The sequence below is a fragment of the Lactuca virosa genome, chromosome 9 (assembly GCF_052849685.1).
Source record: "Lactuca virosa cultivar CGN04683 chromosome 9, Lactuca_virosa_CGN04683_v6, whole genome shotgun sequence".
NCBI classification, from domain to species: domain Eukaryota; kingdom Viridiplantae; phylum Streptophyta; class Magnoliopsida; order Asterales; family Asteraceae; genus Lactuca; species Lactuca virosa.
Window position 1 is genome coordinate 192,465,077 of NC_136434.1, and position 21,029 is coordinate 192,486,105.

At 34.2% G+C, this 21,029-nt stretch overlaps 2 protein-coding genes across 2 annotated transcripts; one reads left to right on the plus strand and one right to left on the minus strand.

The window, feature by feature from the left end:
• The first annotated feature begins 13,249 nt into the window (after positions 1-13,249).
• On the plus strand, positions 13,250-16,123 carry LOC145140856 (integral membrane protein (Protein of unknown function DUF92, transmembrane)). Its single transcript, XM_079074237.1, has 5 exons — positions 13,250-13,768; positions 14,567-14,820; positions 15,009-15,132; positions 15,622-15,726; positions 15,836-16,123. The coding sequence occupies exons 1-5, from the start codon at positions 13,322-13,324 to the stop codon at positions 15,929-15,931; spliced, it is 1,026 nt and encodes a 341-aa protein (XP_078930363.1). The 5' UTR covers positions 13,250-13,321; the 3' UTR covers positions 15,932-16,123.
• Positions 16,124-17,539: 1,416 nt separating this feature from the next.
• LZF1 (light-regulated zinc finger protein 1) lies at positions 17,540-19,178 on the minus strand. Its single transcript, XM_079072827.1, has 3 exons — positions 18,851-19,178; positions 18,096-18,518; positions 17,540-18,032 (listed from the first exon to the last, which is right to left on the minus strand). The coding sequence occupies exons 1-3, from the start codon at positions 19,031-19,033 to the stop codon at positions 17,727-17,729; spliced, it is 912 nt and encodes a 303-aa protein (XP_078928953.1). The 5' UTR covers positions 19,034-19,178; the 3' UTR covers positions 17,540-17,726.
• Between the last annotated feature and the right edge of the window lie 1,851 nt (positions 19,179-21,029).

Genomic DNA, 21,029 nt, shown 5'->3' on the forward strand with positions numbered 1-21,029 from the left:
TACTGAAATTTAGTAAATATGATTATACTTACAGGTTTAAGTATAATTCTGAAGCATTGGAAAAGTTTCAATGTATGGCAGAACTGTTGGATTAATGTCTAAGTCCATAACTATAATTGGTAAGACTTGACCCGACCCGGCATGGTCCATTTGGGTTGCATGGCATCATGCATTTGGATAGACTATAATGAGAGAAATAACACTTAAGGTTGGTTAATATATTATAAGTTCTAATATATTAATAAGGTTATTTAATTAGTATTGATCAAGAATTAATTTGGAATTAATTAAGTGATCAAAAGGAGACTAATTAAATATATGGGTTGATTGTGTAAATCATTCATTCTTATATATGTGGGCTTGTGATCCAAGATTTCTTATGTTGGACTAAGTCCATGGGGTGACCCATGGATACTTCATGGAGGTTAAAATCCATGGAGCATAAGGAATGGGTAAAGTTATGAGTTACATGGTGTAACCCTAATAGCCACCATATAAAAGAATCCCATGGCTCAAGAAATCGTGCACTAATGTGTGAATATGAGGGCTAGACGATTTCAAGGAGTGTTCCATTTCTCTCAAGTCATTCCATGTGCATTTGGTGTTGTGTGAACCATTTGAGGTGTCACACTTGGGGCACTAGGCACTCAAGCTTCATGGAGACAAGCTACATCAAACAAAGGTATGTATTCTATCCATTTGATTACCCAAGTATCAAGTATTGTATGCTAGATAGGGTAATACCTTGGAAAGTTCATAATTGCATGTATAATAGAGAAAACATAGATCCAAGGTATTTAGGGTTGCATGTACACTTAGGAGTGTTAGAATGTGCAAAACCCATCAAGAACAAATAAGAAGAATCAAATTTGGCAGAAAGACAAAAGTTTCTCAAATCTGAAAAGATGGGAGAGTACTTTAGTATCATGTTTTGTGATCATCTTAATGATTAAAGAACCATATCACAATTGGTCTTCTAAGGACATCTTAGTGCATTCTTATGGCTAAGAAGAGGAGTCATGAATTGTTTAAATGGTTAAATCAAGAAGATGAGTCATACTTCTTTCCAAAACAAGTCTTAGAGTCATACTCCAAGATTGTAACTTGAGTGACACATCTTAAAGAAGGTTTATAACACTTGTCAAATGTAAGAGTAAAAGTTTCCTAAAATTTGTAAGTTGTGATGTTTTGGATAAAACAAAGACCAACTAAGGCCAATTGTGTGAAGTGTTTGTCTTGAAAAAGAATCCGCACTATCTCTTGAATATTTGGCAAGATAGTCTTATATGTCAAGAGGAAAGTGGGAGTCTTAAAGATCCTGAAAGAATTTCAAGATCTAATCAAGAATAAAAAGTTGTAGTTTGACACTAGCACACGACGTGAGGTTTATAACCTATCGTGTTGACATATTTTTATTTTTGTGCCCATTCCAGTTAAAGTTGGATTTGCATATGAGTTTTGAGAGATCTCAATTGGGTGCATAACAACTTGGAAGCAATGACAGGCCCTTAGGCTGCCAGGTGGCAAGAAATTACGATTGAAGTTCAATCCGTATGAGATTGGAATTGTCATTATCCTTGTCTTGTGATTATGGTTTTGACAAATTCATATGGATAAGAACACATACACCATAAAATCTAAGTGGCATAAGGTTTCTCTCCGATCCATGAAAATGATGGTGAGGAAACGCTTTCACTAAGTAGATTTTAAGTAGATAACAATTGTGATATTTGCATTCTCAAATTCGTTAGTGGAGCGTGTGTGGTTAACCGGCACACTAACATGGACTTGTGAGAAATGGCGACGGTCTAAACAATTGGGACTATGATTACGGCATCCCTTTTCATAGTTCTGAAATTGTTTAGACACACATGTGTGGTATCTGAGGAAAGGTGTATGATTTTGATAAAGTTTTATCACAGCATATCGTATCAGAAATCTGAACTTTGGTAAGAAAGTCAATAAAGTACTGATTTCTAGAAGTCCAGCTGATTTCTGAGTATATGTCAAAGCTAGTGGGAGCATAAGTGTTGGATCATAAGTGTTATGATAATTATTATTAGTATTGCAAGATAGCAATGTTAATTATAGAAAACAAAAGTTTCAATTCGTGAAGTTGCAGGGGTTGAAAAGTTGTTTTGCTATAATTAAGGGAGAGGAAATTATACTTCATCTCAATTCTAAAAGCTTAGATTGATGTTTTAATCATCTTTAGTCAAGGATATATATGAATTTTGTGTTGGAATGACTCAACATAAGGAAATTCTATATATGGGTCCATTATTTGCGTTCTAAAATTCAATTATGATTACGGCATCCCTTCTCATATTCTGAATTATGAGAACTTGGCAAATAGAAATATTGTAGCAGAAAGATTGGTCTAGTATCATGTCTTTATGTGAGACATCATGAATCGCGTCCCATATGCTTCGGATATAGGATCGATTGCATGTGCTATAATATTCATCCTTTCTAAAATTTTCCAAATGTCTGGGGCATTAAGAAGGGAAAAGGTCTAGAAGTGGATATGACTAAAATGATTAAGCAATTGTCGAGGACAATCTAAAGTTTACCAAAGATTGGTGGCTCAGGGACAGTTGGAAGTATAGTGTTAATTTTTGGAAAGGACCATGTTGACATATTCTGAAAAGAGGGAACTCTTGTTTAGAAGTGATAGTCAAAATGAGAATATGGAAATATTCCCATAGGTGGAAGTTATTCATTAAATTTGTGTACGATTAAGGAAACTTAATGCAAGGAAGATATTCAAAGCAATGTACTTTGAATATGAGACTTTATTTCCATGGAACTGATCTCCATATCAAACTCTGTAATGTCTGTTGACAAGTCTTTGTGACTTTGTACAGAGTCATTACAAGAGGGACTGTGCATATAAGTTTAAAATCTAACAGGTTTTGATAAATGATAGGAATTTGGAATTCTTACATTTTCGATAAGGATTTGGGAGTGTGAAAAGAGTATTATTGAAATTATGTTCAATCGATCTAGTTCACAAAGTAAGGATCATAGACAAACATAGAGTGCATACTTGGTGTATGGCAAAGCTATTGTTTAGAAGAACATAGAGTACATGCTTTGAGCATGGGACGACTAGTGTTTTAATTCAAGTATAAAGTTGATAAAAACGAAACAATGAATAATGAGTAATCAGTATGGTGATAAATAAAAAGTGATTTATTTATATTCATAGGTTGTGATACCATATTGGATTCTTTTATTCTTGTGTTTCATTTTGCATGTTTTGACTTCCAGAATAAACTAGGTCATTCTTCCGAATGACTAAGTTATTCAAACCATCCACAGTCGGTCATATGTTGGAAGTAGATATGAATTAAGACTGTCATGAGTTGGCTTGTAGATATCTAAGTTGTTTGACATAGAAAAGGGTGCTACAACACTCATGAGTGCTCATAAGTTCTGAGTATTGGATTCAACCCGCGCTCATTTGAATCACTTCATGGATTTTATCACGAGTGATCATGAGACGATAATATCCTATATTCTTCAAACCTAGAGATATGAGTTGTTACTATGAGTTGGTTATACATTGATCGCACGAAAACGCATTGGTAACTCGATGTTATAAAACGTGCCTTTTTGTATGATTCAACAAGTAGTAGAACAAGCCATATGAGTTGAAGTTTATCCATTCCTTTTACCTTCGGGATAAAAGTGCTATCTGTGGGCCCCTCGATGATTTAATGATGATACATGTGATTTGATCTGTTCAATTAGTCAGTCATCATGAATCGGAAATCGGGAAACAACAAATGGACAGAGAGAATGATTTAGAATCCATGTCTCGGTCCATATGATATCTAGAATGGAGGAATATATGATCCCTTATCTAATGGACAAGTCATTGACGAGATCAGAGTTCAGTTACAACGTCAGAGTTCGACAGCGGCTTAAAGAGCTACGATTGCCAGTCGGTTTTTGAAGTCATACTCAATAATAGTTTTAGACTTATCCAAGTGGGAGACTATTGGATTAGTGTCTAAGTCCATAAATATATTTGGTATGTACTTGACCCGATTGGCATGGTCCATTTGGGTTGCATGGCATCATGCATTTGGATAGACTAAAATGAGAGAAATAACACTTAAGGTTTGGTAATATATTATAAGTTCTAATATACTAATAAGATTATTTAATTAGTATTGATCAAGAATTAATTTGGAATTAATTATTGTGATAAAAAAGAAGACTAATTAAATATATGGGTTGATTGTGTAAATCATCCATACTTGTATAGTGGGCTAATGCTCCATGGATTATCAAGTTGGGCTAAAACCCATAGGATACTCCATGGATGATCGATGGTGTTTTGTACCCATGGATCGTGGAAATGAAATGTCATGACAATTAGGGTTTACATGGTGTAACCCTAATTGTGACACACTATATAAGCATCTTATTCTTCCCAAAATCGGCGACCATGAGAGATGTATGGTGAGGGCTAGCCGATTTGATGAAGTGTATCATTTCTCTCAAGTTATTCCAAGTGTATTTTGATGTTGTGTGAACCATTTGAGGTGTCACACTTGGGGCACTCGGCTCTTAAGCATCAAGGAATCAAGCTACATAAAAAAGGTATGTCTTCTAACTTGTTTTATTACCCAAGTATCAAAGATTGTATGCTAGATAGGGTAATACCTTGGAATATTCATATTTGCATGTATAATAGAGAAAACATAGATCCAAGGTATTTAGGGTTGCATGTACACTTAGGAGTGTTAGAATTCTCAACACCCAACAGATCTTCCAATCAAATTTGTTTTACCAGTGCACCAAATCATTGCTGATTCAGCAGCAACAAGCAAATATGTTAGATCAATAAGGGTCATGTCGTGATCTCCCATATAGTAGTCCTTAAAGAACCCGCTATATGACTTAGGAAGTGATTGAAGAACCAATTCAACAACCAACTTCCTTGAAACAACGACACCCAACATTCTCAGCCTGTCAATGTGTGACTTCATCTCCAAGACATGTGCACACACAAACCTTCCATCTTGGTGTTTTCTAGACAATAGGGCTTGAGTGACCTTGAACTTTTCAAGTTTTTGAACTTGTGGGTCAGGGAGAATTATTAGAGGAGGTGGAGGAAGAGAAGTTCCACTACAACACGAAGAAGGGATTAATCTTTCACCTCGATCGTCTTGTGGAATATCATCTTTATAAGGAAATTTATTTCCAAAAGATTCGGGAAGACCATAGTTGTCAGAACTAGACAACTATAAGGGAGAAATTCAAGTTGGTTGATTTAAGTCCTTAATATAACACCCAAATGAAATATTAAGGATAGGACAACACAATATTCTACAATTCGGAAGATGGATGCCGTAATCCAATTACAAAATATTTGAAGGTAGGTAAATGACGATTTACCAATTTCCACCATGAAAAACGAAATTGATTATTAAGTTTTAAATGAATTGAAATTCCTATATTCTTTTGAGATTCATTGAACTTTTCAATGGCATGTTTAATCTCGATTATGCCCTTCAAGTTTGTGACTGGGATACCGATGATCACAAACAAGGTGTGAATAACCATGCAAATTAGTTTGGTACTCTCGAAGACATTTATCACCTAATCAATGTGTCGGTTAACCACACACGCTCCATTGATCTATGAAAAACATCGAGCTACCCTTTGCCACCCTTACTCGTCCAAGTTAGTGTGCCGGTTAACCACACACGCTCCACTAACGACTTGGCAAGGTGCAAAGTGCAATTTCATGGGTTAGCATCAAATTCACATTTTTCGTAAAGTAACTGAGATTGGAAATTTATAAGGGTTTAGTTACTTTATAATTCATTAAACTTTTAATGAGGGTTTAATGTCCTATCATACCCGTTCGGCTAACGACTCTCCACCAGTCAAGGAAGCGGTGGGTGAGAGTGGACACCCATTAAACCACCATTTTATAGGCAGTAACCTTATACCCCCTTATAGATCGGCTTCGTGAATGAGGCCTAGTAACGGTAAGACTGACATTTTACTTATACATATATAATATATTAAACTTTTAATTTTATATAGTATAAGAGTGTATTTTAAACTTTTAAAATACTTGATGGTTTAATCTATTAATAAATTATTCTCTTAATTTAATTAAACTTAAACCATGTTATTATGGATTTATTAATCTTCTCTTTTAATTAAACATTTAATTAACTTAATTAAATCCATAAGAGGTAATTTGAACTATTCAAACAAACATCAAGGTTCTAAATATAAAAATTCAAAATTAAAAATTATTTAATTAATTTTTAGATTATGAACCCACGAGTTGAACCTTTTAATTACAAGAGTTTTAGAAATAAATGTTTCATAATTTGAGACTTTTCAAATACCAAAACTTGAGGGCAAATTTTGTAACTCTTGAAAACCTTTTGAGTTCCAAACTTGATGACAAGATTTGTAACTCCATAAAAACTTTTGAGTTCCTCCTAAAAAACAATTACATCAAATTTTAAAACCAATAAAATAATCATAAATTTATATTTTTACAAATTTGACTAATGCAACTCTTAAAGCAAGATAACTTCAAATCAAAATATTACAAACAATTAGCTTATCATATAGACTAGTAATAATTTCAAGATTTGAGAATTTATCTTTTAATTGGATGAGGATAATCATTACTATATCAGAAAAAACAGATTTTATGATACAAAACAGTTTAAGGTAATGATCCAAATCCAATTTTGGCAAAAAAAAAAAAACCCCCGAAAAACTGCCATCTGATGATCCAACTCGTCGAGTCAGGCTATGGACTCGTCGAGTTCAGGACCAAAATCTTCCAACCCTTTGAGTCCAATAGTGGACTCGTCGAGTTCATGCTGACAGAAACAGTTTTTTCATTTTGCTTCAACTTTGAACAATTAGCCATGCATGAATATAACAAAAAACTACCCATGACTCTTATACCACTGTTAGGTTTTATGTACTCTAACATCCCTATGGTACACATACAACCCTAATGCTTTGGATCTAATTTTTTTCTAGTTATACATGCAATAAAAATATCCAAAGCATGAAGCCTACAACTAGCATACAATTTGATATTTGAATCATAAAAATAGATTAGATGATTACCTCTTTGTTGTAGCTTGATGTATTTGGCCTTTAAGAACTTAGTTCCTCAAATGTTGCACCTCTAATGGAATCACAAGACACCATGAACAATTGGTGGATTTGAGAGAGATGTATGGAGACACTAAAAGCGGCTATATGAACTCCAAGAACACTCGTGTCTCCGATTTTAGGCTAAATCACAAGACACCATGAACAATTGGTGGATTTGAGAGAGATGTATGGAGACACTAAAAGCGGCTATATGAACTCCAAGAACACTCGTGTCTCCGATTTTAGGCTAAGGGGTAACTTATATATGGTGTAGGATTCCAAGAGTCATGTGTAAACCCTAATCCATACACTTGGCTTATGATCCATAACTCATGTGGGTTAACTCTTCATGGACTCTTACATAAACTTAGCCCATCATTGATCAATAGCCCAAACCATATATATCACTCATTTACATAATCAGTCCCCGTTTAATCTAATTAGTCTCTTTTGATCACTAAATTAATTCCAAATTAATTCTTGATCAATACTAATTAAATAATATGATTTCTCTATTAATAATATATTATACTTATAATTTATTAATAAATCATAAATAACCTCTTTCTAAAATATTCATCCTATTAGATTGTCCTGGTGAATGCAACCCAAAAGGACCATGCTACTCTCAGGTCAAGTACATACCAATTATAGTTATGGGCTTAGACACCTAATCCAACAGATGTTTGTATGTGTATTGAAAGAACCCCTTTCTAAACTTTCGTATTTCTGAAAGACCCAAACTTTCATACTTGACAATTGTTACTCCAAAACATGCTACATACATATTTATAAAATAATATCTTACATTGATAAAGTGATTACAAAAGATTGGATACAAACCGACTATGTTTTAATATTTTACATAACTACCCAGGATATTGTAATTTTATACAAACATAAACCGAAATACAAAAGTAATAGTAAAAACTATTCTACATCTTCCGACAGTATATAACCATACTTGTTACTTATCTCCTGCAATTGTTAAACACTGAGAGGGGTAAGCGGTGACGCTTAGTGAGCTCAATAATAGATACAATATAACGTTATGCCATATATATACTTCAATATGGCAGAAACAAAGAGGAACAAGAAACAACGAAGGCATATGTGAATCATGTGACCAACTTTCCATATCAATGAATGGAGAACACTAAGGTTTCAAGACTTCAAGAAAGTAAATGAATACAACTCAGCTTTGTTCAGAATATGTTCACAACTCAAGTATTGTGGACAAGAGGTTACTGATGAAGATATGTTGGAGAAAACTTACTCAACATTTCATGCAACAAACATTACTTTGATGCAACAATATCGGATGCAAAAGTTCACAAGATATTCTGAACTGAATGCATGTCTGCACGTTGCAGAGCAAAACAATGAACTCTTAATGAAAAACCATGAATCTCGTCCAACGGGATCAGTAGCACTTCCTGAAGCAAATGCTACAAATATTGATGGTCATCGAAACAATACATGTGGACGAGGGCGAGGTCGTGGTCGAGGGCGAGGCCGTGGCTATTTTAATCGAAACCAAAGCCATAATCAGAACCATAATTCTGGTCGTGGACAAGGTAATAATCGTGGTCGTGGCCAGAAAAGAAATAATTACCAATATTCACAAAGAAACAATGTCCGCACACAAGATAAGGCCAAAGTGGCAAGGCATGACACTGGGACATCACAAAAATCTAATGGTTCATGTTATAGATGTGGTAGCACAGGCCATTGGTCAAGGACCTGTCGCACACCTGCACATCTTTGTCAACTTTATCAAGAGTCCATTAAAGGAAAAGGAAAAGAAGCAAACCTCAATGATAATGTTGAATTCACTCCGCTAAATGTTGCTGATTTCTGTAATGACATGGAAGACATAAACTAAAAAAAAATCTATTATTGTTCTAGTAAAACTGTTTTTCCTTCGTTTGTTTTTCATGTAATGTCTTTCCTACAATAAATGAGCTTTCTTTTTAATAATAATTATGATTATGTTTATTCACTTATTATTCCTTTTATATGTGAAGTTTAATATGAGTCCAACTGGAGCACAACACCAAGAAAAGATTGGAGATCTTTGTATAGCAGATAGTGGTAGTACACATACTATTCTGAAATCAAAGAAATATTTTTCAGAATTAGTACCAACAAAAACAGTCATACATACAATATCAGGTCCTGCAGACTTGATAGAGGGAACCGGGAAAGCCCATTTTATATTACCAAATGGTACAAGATTTTGTATAGAAAATGCCTTATTTTCTCCAAAGTCTAATAGAAACTTATTAAGTTTCAATGACATATATTTCAAAGGTTATGACACAAAAACTGTGACCATTGAAAATAAGAAATATATGTATATTATAGACAAAAACCATGTGCTTGAAAAACTACCAACACTTGATTCTGGTCTGCATTATACATATATACATATGATTGAATCAAATATGGTAGTAGAAGGAAAACATTGTGATCCTGGGACATTCAGTTTATGGCATGATAGGTTGGGCCACCCAGGATTAACAATGATGCGAAGGATAATTGAGAATACACACGGGCATCCATTGAAGGGCCAAAAGTTTCCTCAATCCAATAGCATAAAACCATGTGCATCTTGTTCCCTTGGAAAGTTAATTATAAAACATTCTCCAATGAAAGTTGAAAGAGAGTCACCTAGATTTCTAGAAAGAATTCAAGGTGATATATGTGGACCGATTCACCCACCATCTGGACCATTTAGATACTTTATGGTCTTAATAGATGCATCCAGCAAATGGTCTCATGTTTGCCTATTATCAACTCGTAATATGGCATTTGCAAAGTTTCTTGCCCAAATTATTAAATTAATGGCACATTTCCCTGATTATACTATCAAAAGAGTGAGACTTGATAATGCTGGTGAATTTACTTCACAAGCATTTAATGACTATTGTATGTCTGTAGGAATTGTTGTTGAGCATCCAGTTGCTCATGCACACACACAAAATGGTTTAGCTGAATCACTGATTAAACGTCTCCAGCTAATAGCTAGACCATTGATAATGAGGACCAAACTTCATGTTTCTGTTTGGGGCCATGTAATCTTACAAGCTGGATCATTGATACGCATGAGACCAAGTTCATATCATGTATATTCTCCACTACAACTTACTTTCGGTCAAGAGCCAAATATATCCCATTTGAGAATTTTTGGGTGTGCGGTATATGTCCCTATTGCACCACCTCAACGGACAAAAATGGGTCCTCAAAGAAGGTTGGGAATATATGTTGGTTATGAGTCAGTCTATATTATAAGATATCTTGAACCATTAACAGGTGATGTTTTCACAGCACGCCTAGCAGATTGTCAATTTGATGAGGCAAATTTCCCATCATTAGATGGAGAAAAGAAGATTCTGGAAAAGGATGTGTCATGGCATGAGCCTACTTTATCATATCTTGACCCTCGCACAAAGCAATGTGACATGGAAGTTCAAAAGATAATGCATTTCCAAGAAATGGAAAATCAATTACCCGATGCATTTACTGACACAAAAAGGGTGACTAAATCATATATACCAGCTGTCAATGTTCCAGCTCGAATTGACATTCCACATGGACAATCTGATGATAAAGTCACTCAAGAGTCTAAAACACACCTGAAGCGTGGAAGGCCATTTGGTTATAAGGATAAGAACCCAAGAAAAAGAAGAGGAGCAGAAAATGCACTAGATCACGATGAAAGTGTTCCTGGAGAAACACGAATTATTCAAATTCCCCCAGGAAAGGAGGATGATGCATTAAATTATGGTCAGACAAATAGAATATGTGACCAAAATGAAACTGACAATATATGTGCAATATTTTCTTATTCAGTTGCATGTGATATTATGAATGATGATCCCGAACCACAATCTGTCATTGAATGTCAAAGAAAAAATGATTGGGGTAATTGGAAGGAAGCTATGCAAGTTGAATTAAATTCTGTTAACAAGAGAAAGGTTTTTGGGAACATTATCCTCACACCTGAAGTTGTGAAACCATTAGGATATAGATGGATCTTCGTACGAAAAATAAATGAGAAAGAGGAAATTGTAAGATACAAGGCCAGGCTTGTTGCTCAAGGTTTCTATCAAAGACCTGGAATTGATTATGAAGAAACTTATTCACCGGTAATGGATGCAACCACTTTCAGATATTTAATCAGCTTGGCAGTATCTAAAAATTTAGAGATGTGTCTTATGGATGTTGTTACAGCTTACTTGTATGGATCACTTGATAGTGATATCTATATGAAAATCCCTGAAGGATTTAAAATGCCTGAAGCGTTAAGTGCAAAACCCAAAGAAATGTATTCTATAAAATTACAAAGATATTTGTATGGGTTAAAGCAATCTGGGCGCATGTGGTACAATCGTTTAAGCGATTATTTGACAAGTAAAGGTTATAAAAATAACACTATTTGTCCATGTGTATTTATTAAGAAAACAACATCTGGATATGTGATCATAGCAGTCTATGTTGATGATCTAAACATCATTGGAACGAATAAAGAAATCCTTGAAGTGATTGAACTTTTAAAGAAAGAATTTGAAATGAAAGATCTTGTAAAAACCAAATATTGTCTTGGTTTACAGATTGAGCATATGCCTAACGGAATACTTGTGCATCAATCAAATTACACAGAAAGAGTCTTGAAACGTTTCAATATGGAAAATGCAAATCCTTTAAGCACTCCAATGGTTGTTAGATCATTAAATATTGACAAGGATCCATTTCGTCCATGCGAAGAAAATGAAGAAGTCCTTGGTTCAGAAGTACCATATCTAAATGCAATTGGAGCTCTTATGTATCTTACCAATTGTACTAGACCTGGCATTTCTTTCACTGTAAACTTGCTAGCAAGATTTAGTTCAGCCCCAACAAAAAGACATTGGAATGGAATCAAACATATTTTTCGATACCTTCGAGGAACTAGTGATTTAGGGTTATTTTACCCTAACAATTCAAAACAAGGCTTGATTGGTTATGCAGATGCAAGTTATTTGTCTGATCCTCATAAAGCTAGATCTCAAACTGGATATGTATTCATGAATGGAGGTACTGCAATTTCCTGGCGTTCTCAAAAGCAAACACTTGTTGCCACATCCTCAAATCATGCTGAAGTAATTGCACTAAATGAAGCTAGTAGAGAATGTACATGGTTAAGATCGATGACACAACTAGTTTTAACTTCATGTGGACTTGAAAAGGATATATGTCCCAACTTTAATTTATGAAGATAACTCAGCATGTGTCACTCAAATGAAAAAGGGATATATCAAGAGCGACAGGACAAAACATATACATCCAAAGTTTTTTTAGTACACTCAAGAGCTTATAAAGAACCATCAAGTTGAAATCAAATATGTTCAATCCAGTAACAATGCAGCAGACCTTTTTACGAAGGCACTTCCTACTGCAATCTTCAGGAAACATGTTCATGACATCGGAATGCGACATGTGCATAGAATATAATGTGACGGATGTCTAAATAAGGGGGAGTCAACTATACACTGCACTCTTTTTCCCTTCGCTAAAGTTTTTTTCCCACTGGGTTTTCTTTAGCAAGGTTTTTAATGAGGCAGTACGTCAAAGTTGAATGCTAAAATGATGTCATCCAAGGGGGAGTGTTGTAAATAATTGGTGGTGTTGTAAATAATTGGTGGATGACATAATAATTGGTGCATGGTAAATTTGTCAACATTTCTAACTAGTTACAATTATATGTTAGTAAAATTTGTAGTATAAATACTCCTCCATTATAAAGAATGAAACACACCAAAAAGTTATAAGAGATATAACTTTCATATTCTCTCTAAATATTCTTTCTTCTCAATTAAAGTTCTTATCAAAGTTTACTGGTTTGGTTTGATTTATAGTTACATTAATTACGCTTAATTCATAACAGTAGATAAATTGTTATATTTTCTTTTTTTGTATTTTACCCAATAACTCAATAAAAATTAGTTACATTGTCCTGTGACCTAATTTTATTGATTAACCCTTTTTTTTATTCTGTCAAAATTTGAAGGGTAGAAATGAATTTTCATCCATATTCCATGGTAGGCTTCTTTCTAGACTCGGCAATCGTCAAATCGTCACCGCCGTTGCTTAACATCGACGGAAACCGACCCCATAAAAAATGGCGACAATTCCATTGTCAACCATTCACACGATCTTCCCACCACTACCCCCTTCACTATCCCTCCGCCGTCGCCCGTCTAACAATCTCTCATCATTTCAAAAACTCTTCAGACCTTCCAACAAACCCCTGATTTCCACCTTCACCTCAAATCTCGTCAAACCTTCAGCAATGGACTCCATTTCTTCCACGAGAGTCCAATCGAGCGGCAGTTCTAGTGTTCCCGATCTAGGGCTCATTCAACGTGCTATTCAATTGGCTCAATCATCACCACCCACATGGCAATCTGCTATTTTCAGTAATTTTGTGATTTTTCTCGTGGGATCGCCGCTTCTGGTATCGGGATTATCTCTCTCCGGCATCGCCGCCGCCTTCTTGCTAGGTACTCTTACTTGGCGTGGGTTTGGACCATCGGGATTTCTTCTCGTCGCCACTTACTTCGTTATTGTAAGTAAAACTTAAACTTAATTTGTTCAACTCGATCAAAGTGCCCCAGCTTTATATCAATTGATAGTGGGCAATGATGTTCTGATGTTCTCTTCTCGATCAAACACATTCGATGGGTTTTTTCATTTACCTCTGGAGATCTGATCTCCCCAAATCCCCAATTAAGCACAAACATAGCACTTCAAGATTTTGAATTCTTATACAATTTGCCACCAATGAAAGCTAAAGTTTTTCTATAATACTTGTTGTCATAAGATTTGAAGTTGGTGTAAATTTATATTTACAAAAAGAAGGCAAACTTCATACCATCTTGAGCTTTAAAAACAGTTTGTTTTACTACAAAAAGTCAAAATTTCTCCCTAATTCTCAATTTTCAATGAGCCAAATTTAGAATCTTGTAATTTTTTTTTTGTGCTTTCTGTTTGTTTCATCCTTTCTAATATGTTCAATTTGTGAAACAAGATGGCCCAATTAGGGGTGTTTGGATGTATGGTCCACTTAAGGTCAATCACAGCACTTAAAGATTTCTGATTTCTCATTCATTTTGGCACAAAAGAAAGCAAACATTTTTCTATAATGGTTCTTGACGTAAGCTTTGAAGTGGGTATCAAATTCTATCTAGAAAAAGAAGGTAGAATTCAAGTATCTTGATCTTTAAAATCAGTATCTTTGACCACAAAAAGTCAAACTATTTATGTGTGTCAACTATTTATCGTCAAAATAACGATATCAATAAGTGCTCAAAGTGATGTAAATCACAACAAACTAAGCGTTTTTTCTTAATCTTTAAAATCAAAGGGTACAGCAGTAACAAAGGTAAAAATAGCTCAAAAGGAAGCTCAAGGTATTGCGGAGAAGAGAAAAGGAAGAAGAGGACCCGGGAGTGTGATTGGTTCAAGTGCTGCAGGTTGTGTTTGTGCATTGCTTTCAATTTATGGAGTTGGTGGCAAAGTGTTTTCTAGGGTTTGGGAACTCGGATTTGTTGCTAGTTTTTGTACAAAGTTGAGTGACACCGTGTCTAGTGAGATTGGAAAAGCATATGGCCAAACAACGTAAGTAATTCTAGATATAGTCATGATTTGAGTCTCAGCAATCACAGTATGGGAGTTTCAGTTCCAATCACATTGGAACTCCGCTACCAAGTGGGGCCACTGTGTACCTGCAAGGGTTGCTGGAAGAATAACCCTTTTACAGATATAACATTACATTTAGACTTGATTATTTCTTTCTTTTTGTGTAGATATCTAGTAACAACGTTGAAGGTTGTCCCGAGAGGAACCGAAGGTGCGGTTAGCGTTGAGGGAACTGTTGCCGGGGTTTTAGCTTCGATTGTTCTTGCATTTGTCGGTTGTGTTATGGGCGAGGTACACAATGTTCTATCTTATCTTTTCACATCTTATATTTCTTATAGTATCTTATAAGGGTGTGGATACCTCTCCTTCCAAAACGCGTTTTAAAGTCATAAGGACAGTAGATCCCATGAGAACTCTGCAGTTAAGCTTATCTAGAGGCTAGAAAAATACCATGACGGGTAGCCGCTTTGGAAGTCTGTCAGGTTGCCAAAAGCAGACAATATCTTAGTACATGCGTCTGACACATGGAAAAGCTTTTTAGGTTTGACAAGGAGGGCAATCATGTTTTTCGCGCAAAAAATGAGTCCTTGTCTTTTTTCTACCTTATTCCACTTTTTTGAGTAGGACAAAATTGTACTTTTTGTCTCATTGACATCATTTAGTCATGTTACCATTTCAATGCATGTCAAACGCAGTACACGTTATTTTTAGTGTCGGAGCCTTAATTGATGGGATTAAATATTCTAATTATTAGGTATGTCTTATATTTTGTGATACAAGATTAAGGTTGCGGAAGCAGTCGTATGCGTGTTGGCATCACAAATTGCAAATGTTGGTGAAAGTGTGATCGGGGCTGTGCTCCAAGATAAAAAAGGATACGAATGGGTAAGCAAAATAACACTTTTATTTATTTATTTATTTTTTATTTTTTCCATGCATTTGGAACATTTTTTTTTTATTTCTACAAGTCTAATTGTGCCCATGTTTTTTGTAGCTTAACAATGATGTGGTAAATGTGATTAATATATCGCTGGGAAGCATACTAGCCATCTTGATCAACCAATTTGTACTCCAAAATTGGCTTCCATAAACAACCTAGTTTAAATTCTTTCTAAGTTTGTTGTATAAATGGCTAATTTTAATGATAGTTTTATACGCTAAAATTCTTTTTTGTTTAGAATGAGTTAGTAATACATATGGGTGCGTTGTACTTTGTATAGTGTAACCATTGATAGCATGGAAGATGCGTAATTTGATTAGAGGTCATTATTTATTGTTTTAATATCATTAAATAGTAACCTAGTTTCAAATTTGTTTCAGAATGAGAAACTTTCATTTACGAATTTTATAAAGTTTCAAATTTGCTTTTACTTTCGTATTTGGACATTAACTAGTCATTTATATAAGTGTTGGGGATAAAGTTGCTTATTTCACGATTGTATATATTATATAATATCAGGTGAAAGTACGGTGAAGATTTTAATCTTTCATGCGGGTTGTTTGACCAAATAGTTATATATGAATTCCAAAATTATTTTTGGACAAAATGGTAGATGTTTGACAAATATATGATGGCGATTTTATGTAACGTAAACCAATCTTCTATTAATTTATAAATTACAAGCTGATTAATCGACTAGTTGGTTAACCCTCTTAATCATTAAGACGGTAAAATAAGGAAATTAGTAAAACACACTATTATTATAATATTTAGAGGTTTAATTTGAAATCCCTAAGCTAGAAACATTGGTGGATGTCATTTGTGAAAATTTAGGTTGAAGGACTAAACATGTGAAATTCAGAAAAGTTACTTTTGACCTTGTTGGACTTTGTTAGATGACTTAAATGTCAAATTTTATGTAATATATGGTTAATTTGAAAAGAATAAAAGTATTTCCAGACATTTGGAAACATATTGTGGCTAATATTGAAAACTAGAAACTTTAGCGGTTCACATGTTTGTTGTATACACAAGAGTTGGCCATTCTTTTCACTTTATCTATTTTATTAGAATGAGCAAAAGTCGAGGGTTTGTGCTATGTCCCCACTACTTATGAGTCATATTTTGTAATAATATATATTTGAGAGTTTGGGTTATTGAGATGGACTTGGGTTGGGATAAATGTATATGTATTATTACTTGTAGAATTATCCTTTTGAAATCTATTGAGTTCATTGTTATGTTATTGTACAAAAGTTGAAGGTAGTGATAATTGCATTCTATTCATGAGTCCATGTCTTTATTTGGTTGTGGACAAAATTTTAACGTGATGCTTTGTACATACCATTCATTTGTCCATAAATTCTTTTATTTGGGTTATGAATTTATTAAGTAGTATGATTTGGATTACGAGTTGTTAAACCTTTATTATGGGTTATGGGTTCTAGGTTAGGTTATATGATGGATTATTAAATCTTTAGCTTAGAGCTTTGTATCATTACATTCTTTGGATTTGATTTGTAGGTTATTACAATTTCATATTTGGATTTTGGGTCATTATAACCCTAGAGTATGTTTTTGAAACCCGTGAGGTTATCTTGATGTTTTGAATGAAATCAATTTAGTTAACCTTTGTAATGTTTTTTATTACGTCTCATGAGAAAAATCTTTATTATAAAGGTTTCTATATTCAATGTGCGTCTCATGAGAAAAATCTTTACACGAATAGAAAATAACAAATTTGAAACTTGGTTACTATTTTATGAACTATAACATCATTCCTAAATTATTCATCCTTTACATCGATTTCATTACACCACCAAGTTATATTATAACTTTTACATCGACAACAACAAGTTCTCAATCCAATCAATACATTTGTAACACTACACACACTACTAAACCCACAAACTTCTAGAAGTAAAAAAAAAAAAAAAAAAAAACATTAAAACTGTCGTCTCCTTTTTAAGGTACCAGAATTAGTCTGTTGACAACCATAGAAATTTGGCATAGGCAAGTAGCAAACATCCGGAACAAAAGCAGCAGCAGCAGAGTCCATCTGGCGCTGCTGATGCTGACGTGGACGCGCTTTTTGCCAGCAAAGACCCGAAGCAGTAGGCGGTGAAGAGATTTGTGGGACCGCCCATGACGCATCCGGGACCCGCCCCAATCCATCTTCGCCATCTGGCTCGACCTCCATGGCTCGTAGAATTGGGGACCCGTCTGACTCACTCAGCTTCCCACTATCAGCCTATTCAAATATAGCTAAATGTAAAAAACGTTATTTCTTGCATGATAAGTAATTCATTTTTACCTTATTTGAGCTATTGTCAAAGTAGTTATAATTCTGATTGAAATCAGTCAATGCAAGAAAGTCATCAAACTGCCATTGTTGAATACTCTCAGTAGTCACTCCTCCTCCAGTAAAAGACATCTTATTATTAGGTACAAAATCATCAACTCTTGCAGATTCAATAGGAGGCATAATTGGATTAACAGTTTTCCTTATCATTGATTGTGATTTTTCTGCTTCTGGAACCTTGTCGCCATTAGAGTATGATGACTTTCCTGTAGATGATGATGCACCAATTTCAGGACCTTCAACACCTACTTTCACTCCTGTAAGTAGAAACCTCTGATGGGATGAAACTAAAGTGTTGACTTTGTGTATGGCTAGATCACATTTTCTGCATAGCAAAGCTCTGTCTTCAAGACAAAAGAAGTATCCAACTGCTTCCTGTATAATCGAATTCAATGATTGTTTCCAAATTCACGACAAATCATCGTTAGTAAGTTATTTCCTGAACATGTATGTAATTAGTTGAGATATAGTTACAGGTAGAAAATTCCTAGAATCATTAGAAGTTAATCAACTGAATTACAGTTCAATCGATAAACCAAAATGATCCATCTATATTCCTAATTTCCAGAAGAAATTCCTATCAACAACTGGATTCTAAACATGTTGTGGCCCATACGATACAATAGCATGTGTTCTACCTAACTCGATCAAATCAAATCAAAATCATTAAGAAAAAACGAAAAACACAGGTAAGTAATCAAACATACCTGACAAATATCACACTTTGGCATTTGAGAAGTGGAAGTAGAAAGAGGAACTCTCTGATGCTTACTAGCGAGCTTGTTAGCAGCATGTACCTTCTCATCGCAAGCCCAACACAACGCCGCCTCATCGGCGCAACACAGCACCGTCGCCTCCGCCGCCTCACACACGTTGCACTGAATTTTCATCGTTCAAGAATCAAATCTTGTGACAATTCACGGATCTTATCCTCTATATGAAAGTCTGAGATCTAGGAGAAGTATCTTAGGGTTTAAGAAGTAAATGGGCCAAAAAGGAAAGGAGGTGATATAGAAAGTGGGGTTTTTTTTAAGAGAACATGTACTGTTTGAATTCAATGAATCATTAAAGTGTGTATTTAATTAATTAATTAATTTTTCAAATAATAATAAAATGGAATATAAAAATAATGATATTTGTTGCGGCGTACGAACACGCAGTGTACACTGTACAGTGTGTGTGAATAATGAGGCGACCGCTTTCTATGAAAGATAATGTATTTTTAGCTATTTATGAAAAAATATAAATATTTTTAGATTTTTTTGAAAGATAATGTAATTTTAGTTATTCAGGAAAAATCTAAATACTATTGGATTTTTTGAAAGATAATGTAATTTTAGTTATTCAGGAAAAATCTAAATACTATTGGATTTTTTGAAAGATAATGTAATGTTAGTTATTCAGGAAAAATCTATATACTATTGGATTTTTTGAAAGATAATGTAATTTTAGTTATCCAGGAAAAATATAAATACTATTGGATTTTTTGAAAGATAATGTAATTTTAGTTATTCAGGAAAAATATAAATACTTGTGGATTTTATGAAAGATAATGTAATTTTAGTTATTCAGGAAAAATATAAATACTTGTGGATTTTATGAAAGATAATGTAATTTTAGTTGTTCAAGATAAATACAAATATTTTTGGATTTTTTCTTTTCCACCAAATGTTTTGTTTTTTTAATAGAGAGGTTATATGTATAACATCACTCATAATTGGCGAAGTATGAATTAGCCTTCGAATCGTGGATTCTTGTTCATCTTTCACTGGCTACCTTTCAATTCATGTTTGTATTTATTTTAGTCTTTTATGGCTCCTTCCTTTCAAAATGACCGTGAAAAGATAACATATTAGCCTAATAATATTTTTGAAATTGGTCTAAATCAGTTGATATTTTCTTTTAGTATTTTATGACAACATAAAATAGGTTATGATGTACTCTTTTAGTTTTTAACCTCTAATAAGAGGTACACAGTGGCATTATAGTCGGTATAATGTCACATAGCATAATTTAAGTACATTTGGATAATATTGTACTCACTTCCTTTCAGCATCTTCAATCTCAAACAATCCCACATTTTCATCACCACCGCCATGCCCATCTGTTGTCTCTCCATCTCCTTATCAACCTTTTCCTCCTTCGTCTTAATCTTCTTCATGGACAACAACCATTACTTTCTTTGCTGATAAATTTCTTGGTTTTTTCGGTTTGAGTTTGCTAAGTCCTTCTAATGGATTCTTTAGAATCCCTAATTCTCATTTGAATAGTTTACTCCATGATTACCCACCTGACAAAATCTCCGCTGTTTAATTCTCTGTAACTATAAAGTTCACTTTTTGATTCGATTTTCTTTAGTGTCCAAAATTGCAATGTGAGTGATGGTTTGAATTTAGGAAGAGGTGAGAGGGTTAAGGAATTAGAAGGTGAAGCATCTAGTAGAATATTTGATGTTAGAAAAGATGTTAAAAATGAAATTGATGATTTTGCAGTTAAGATTGAAAAGGAAAGGGGATTCGATATGAAAGGAAAAAGGGGTTTTAAATTATCGAGTGAGATGTCACAACTGGCATTTTAGCTAGGAAATTCTATTCCTGTGTAACCATTCATCTATTGTAAAACATATACTCTTAGTAAATCTCACACAATGCTCATTTAGATTCATCATTCATGTTCATCAAAGAGTCTGAAGCCCTAAGATCCATGGTTTAAGTCCATATTGGACCAGGAGTTTCCTTATTGGGCCTAATGGACCAATAAGTACCCAATTCAACTTTATTGGACTTAGAAGCCCTAGTTGGATCCTAATTGGACCCAATTCATAAATCTAAAACAATTTGGACCATTTGGGTCTAGAATGATTCATTCTAACCCTAATGGGCCTTA

Bases quoted from the DNA above. Each gene is read 5' to 3' on its own strand.
- LOC145140856 (XM_079074237.1), top strand. From the start codon at position 13,322: ATGGCGACAATTCCATTGTCAACCATTCACACGATCTTCCCACCACTA. The intron at 13,769-14,566 runs GTAAGTAAAACT...TTAAAATCAAAG, and splicing joins TCGCCACTTACTTCGTTATT to GGTACAGCAGTAACAAAGGT. The intron at 14,821-15,008 runs GTAAGTAATTCT...CTTTTTGTGTAG, and splicing joins AAAGCATATGGCCAAACAAC to ATATCTAGTAACAACGTTGA.
- LZF1 (XM_079072827.1), bottom strand. From the start codon at position 19,033: ATGAAAATTCAGTGCAACGTGTGTGAGGCGGCGGAGGCGACGGTGCTG. The intron at 18,519-18,850 runs GTATGTTTGATT...TCGATTATACAG, and splicing joins CAAAGTGTGATATTTGTCAG to GAAGCAGTTGGATACTTCTT. The intron at 18,033-18,095 runs GTAAAAATGAAT...ATATTTGAATAG, and splicing joins TTGACAATAGCTCAAATAAG to GCTGATAGTGGGAAGCTGAG.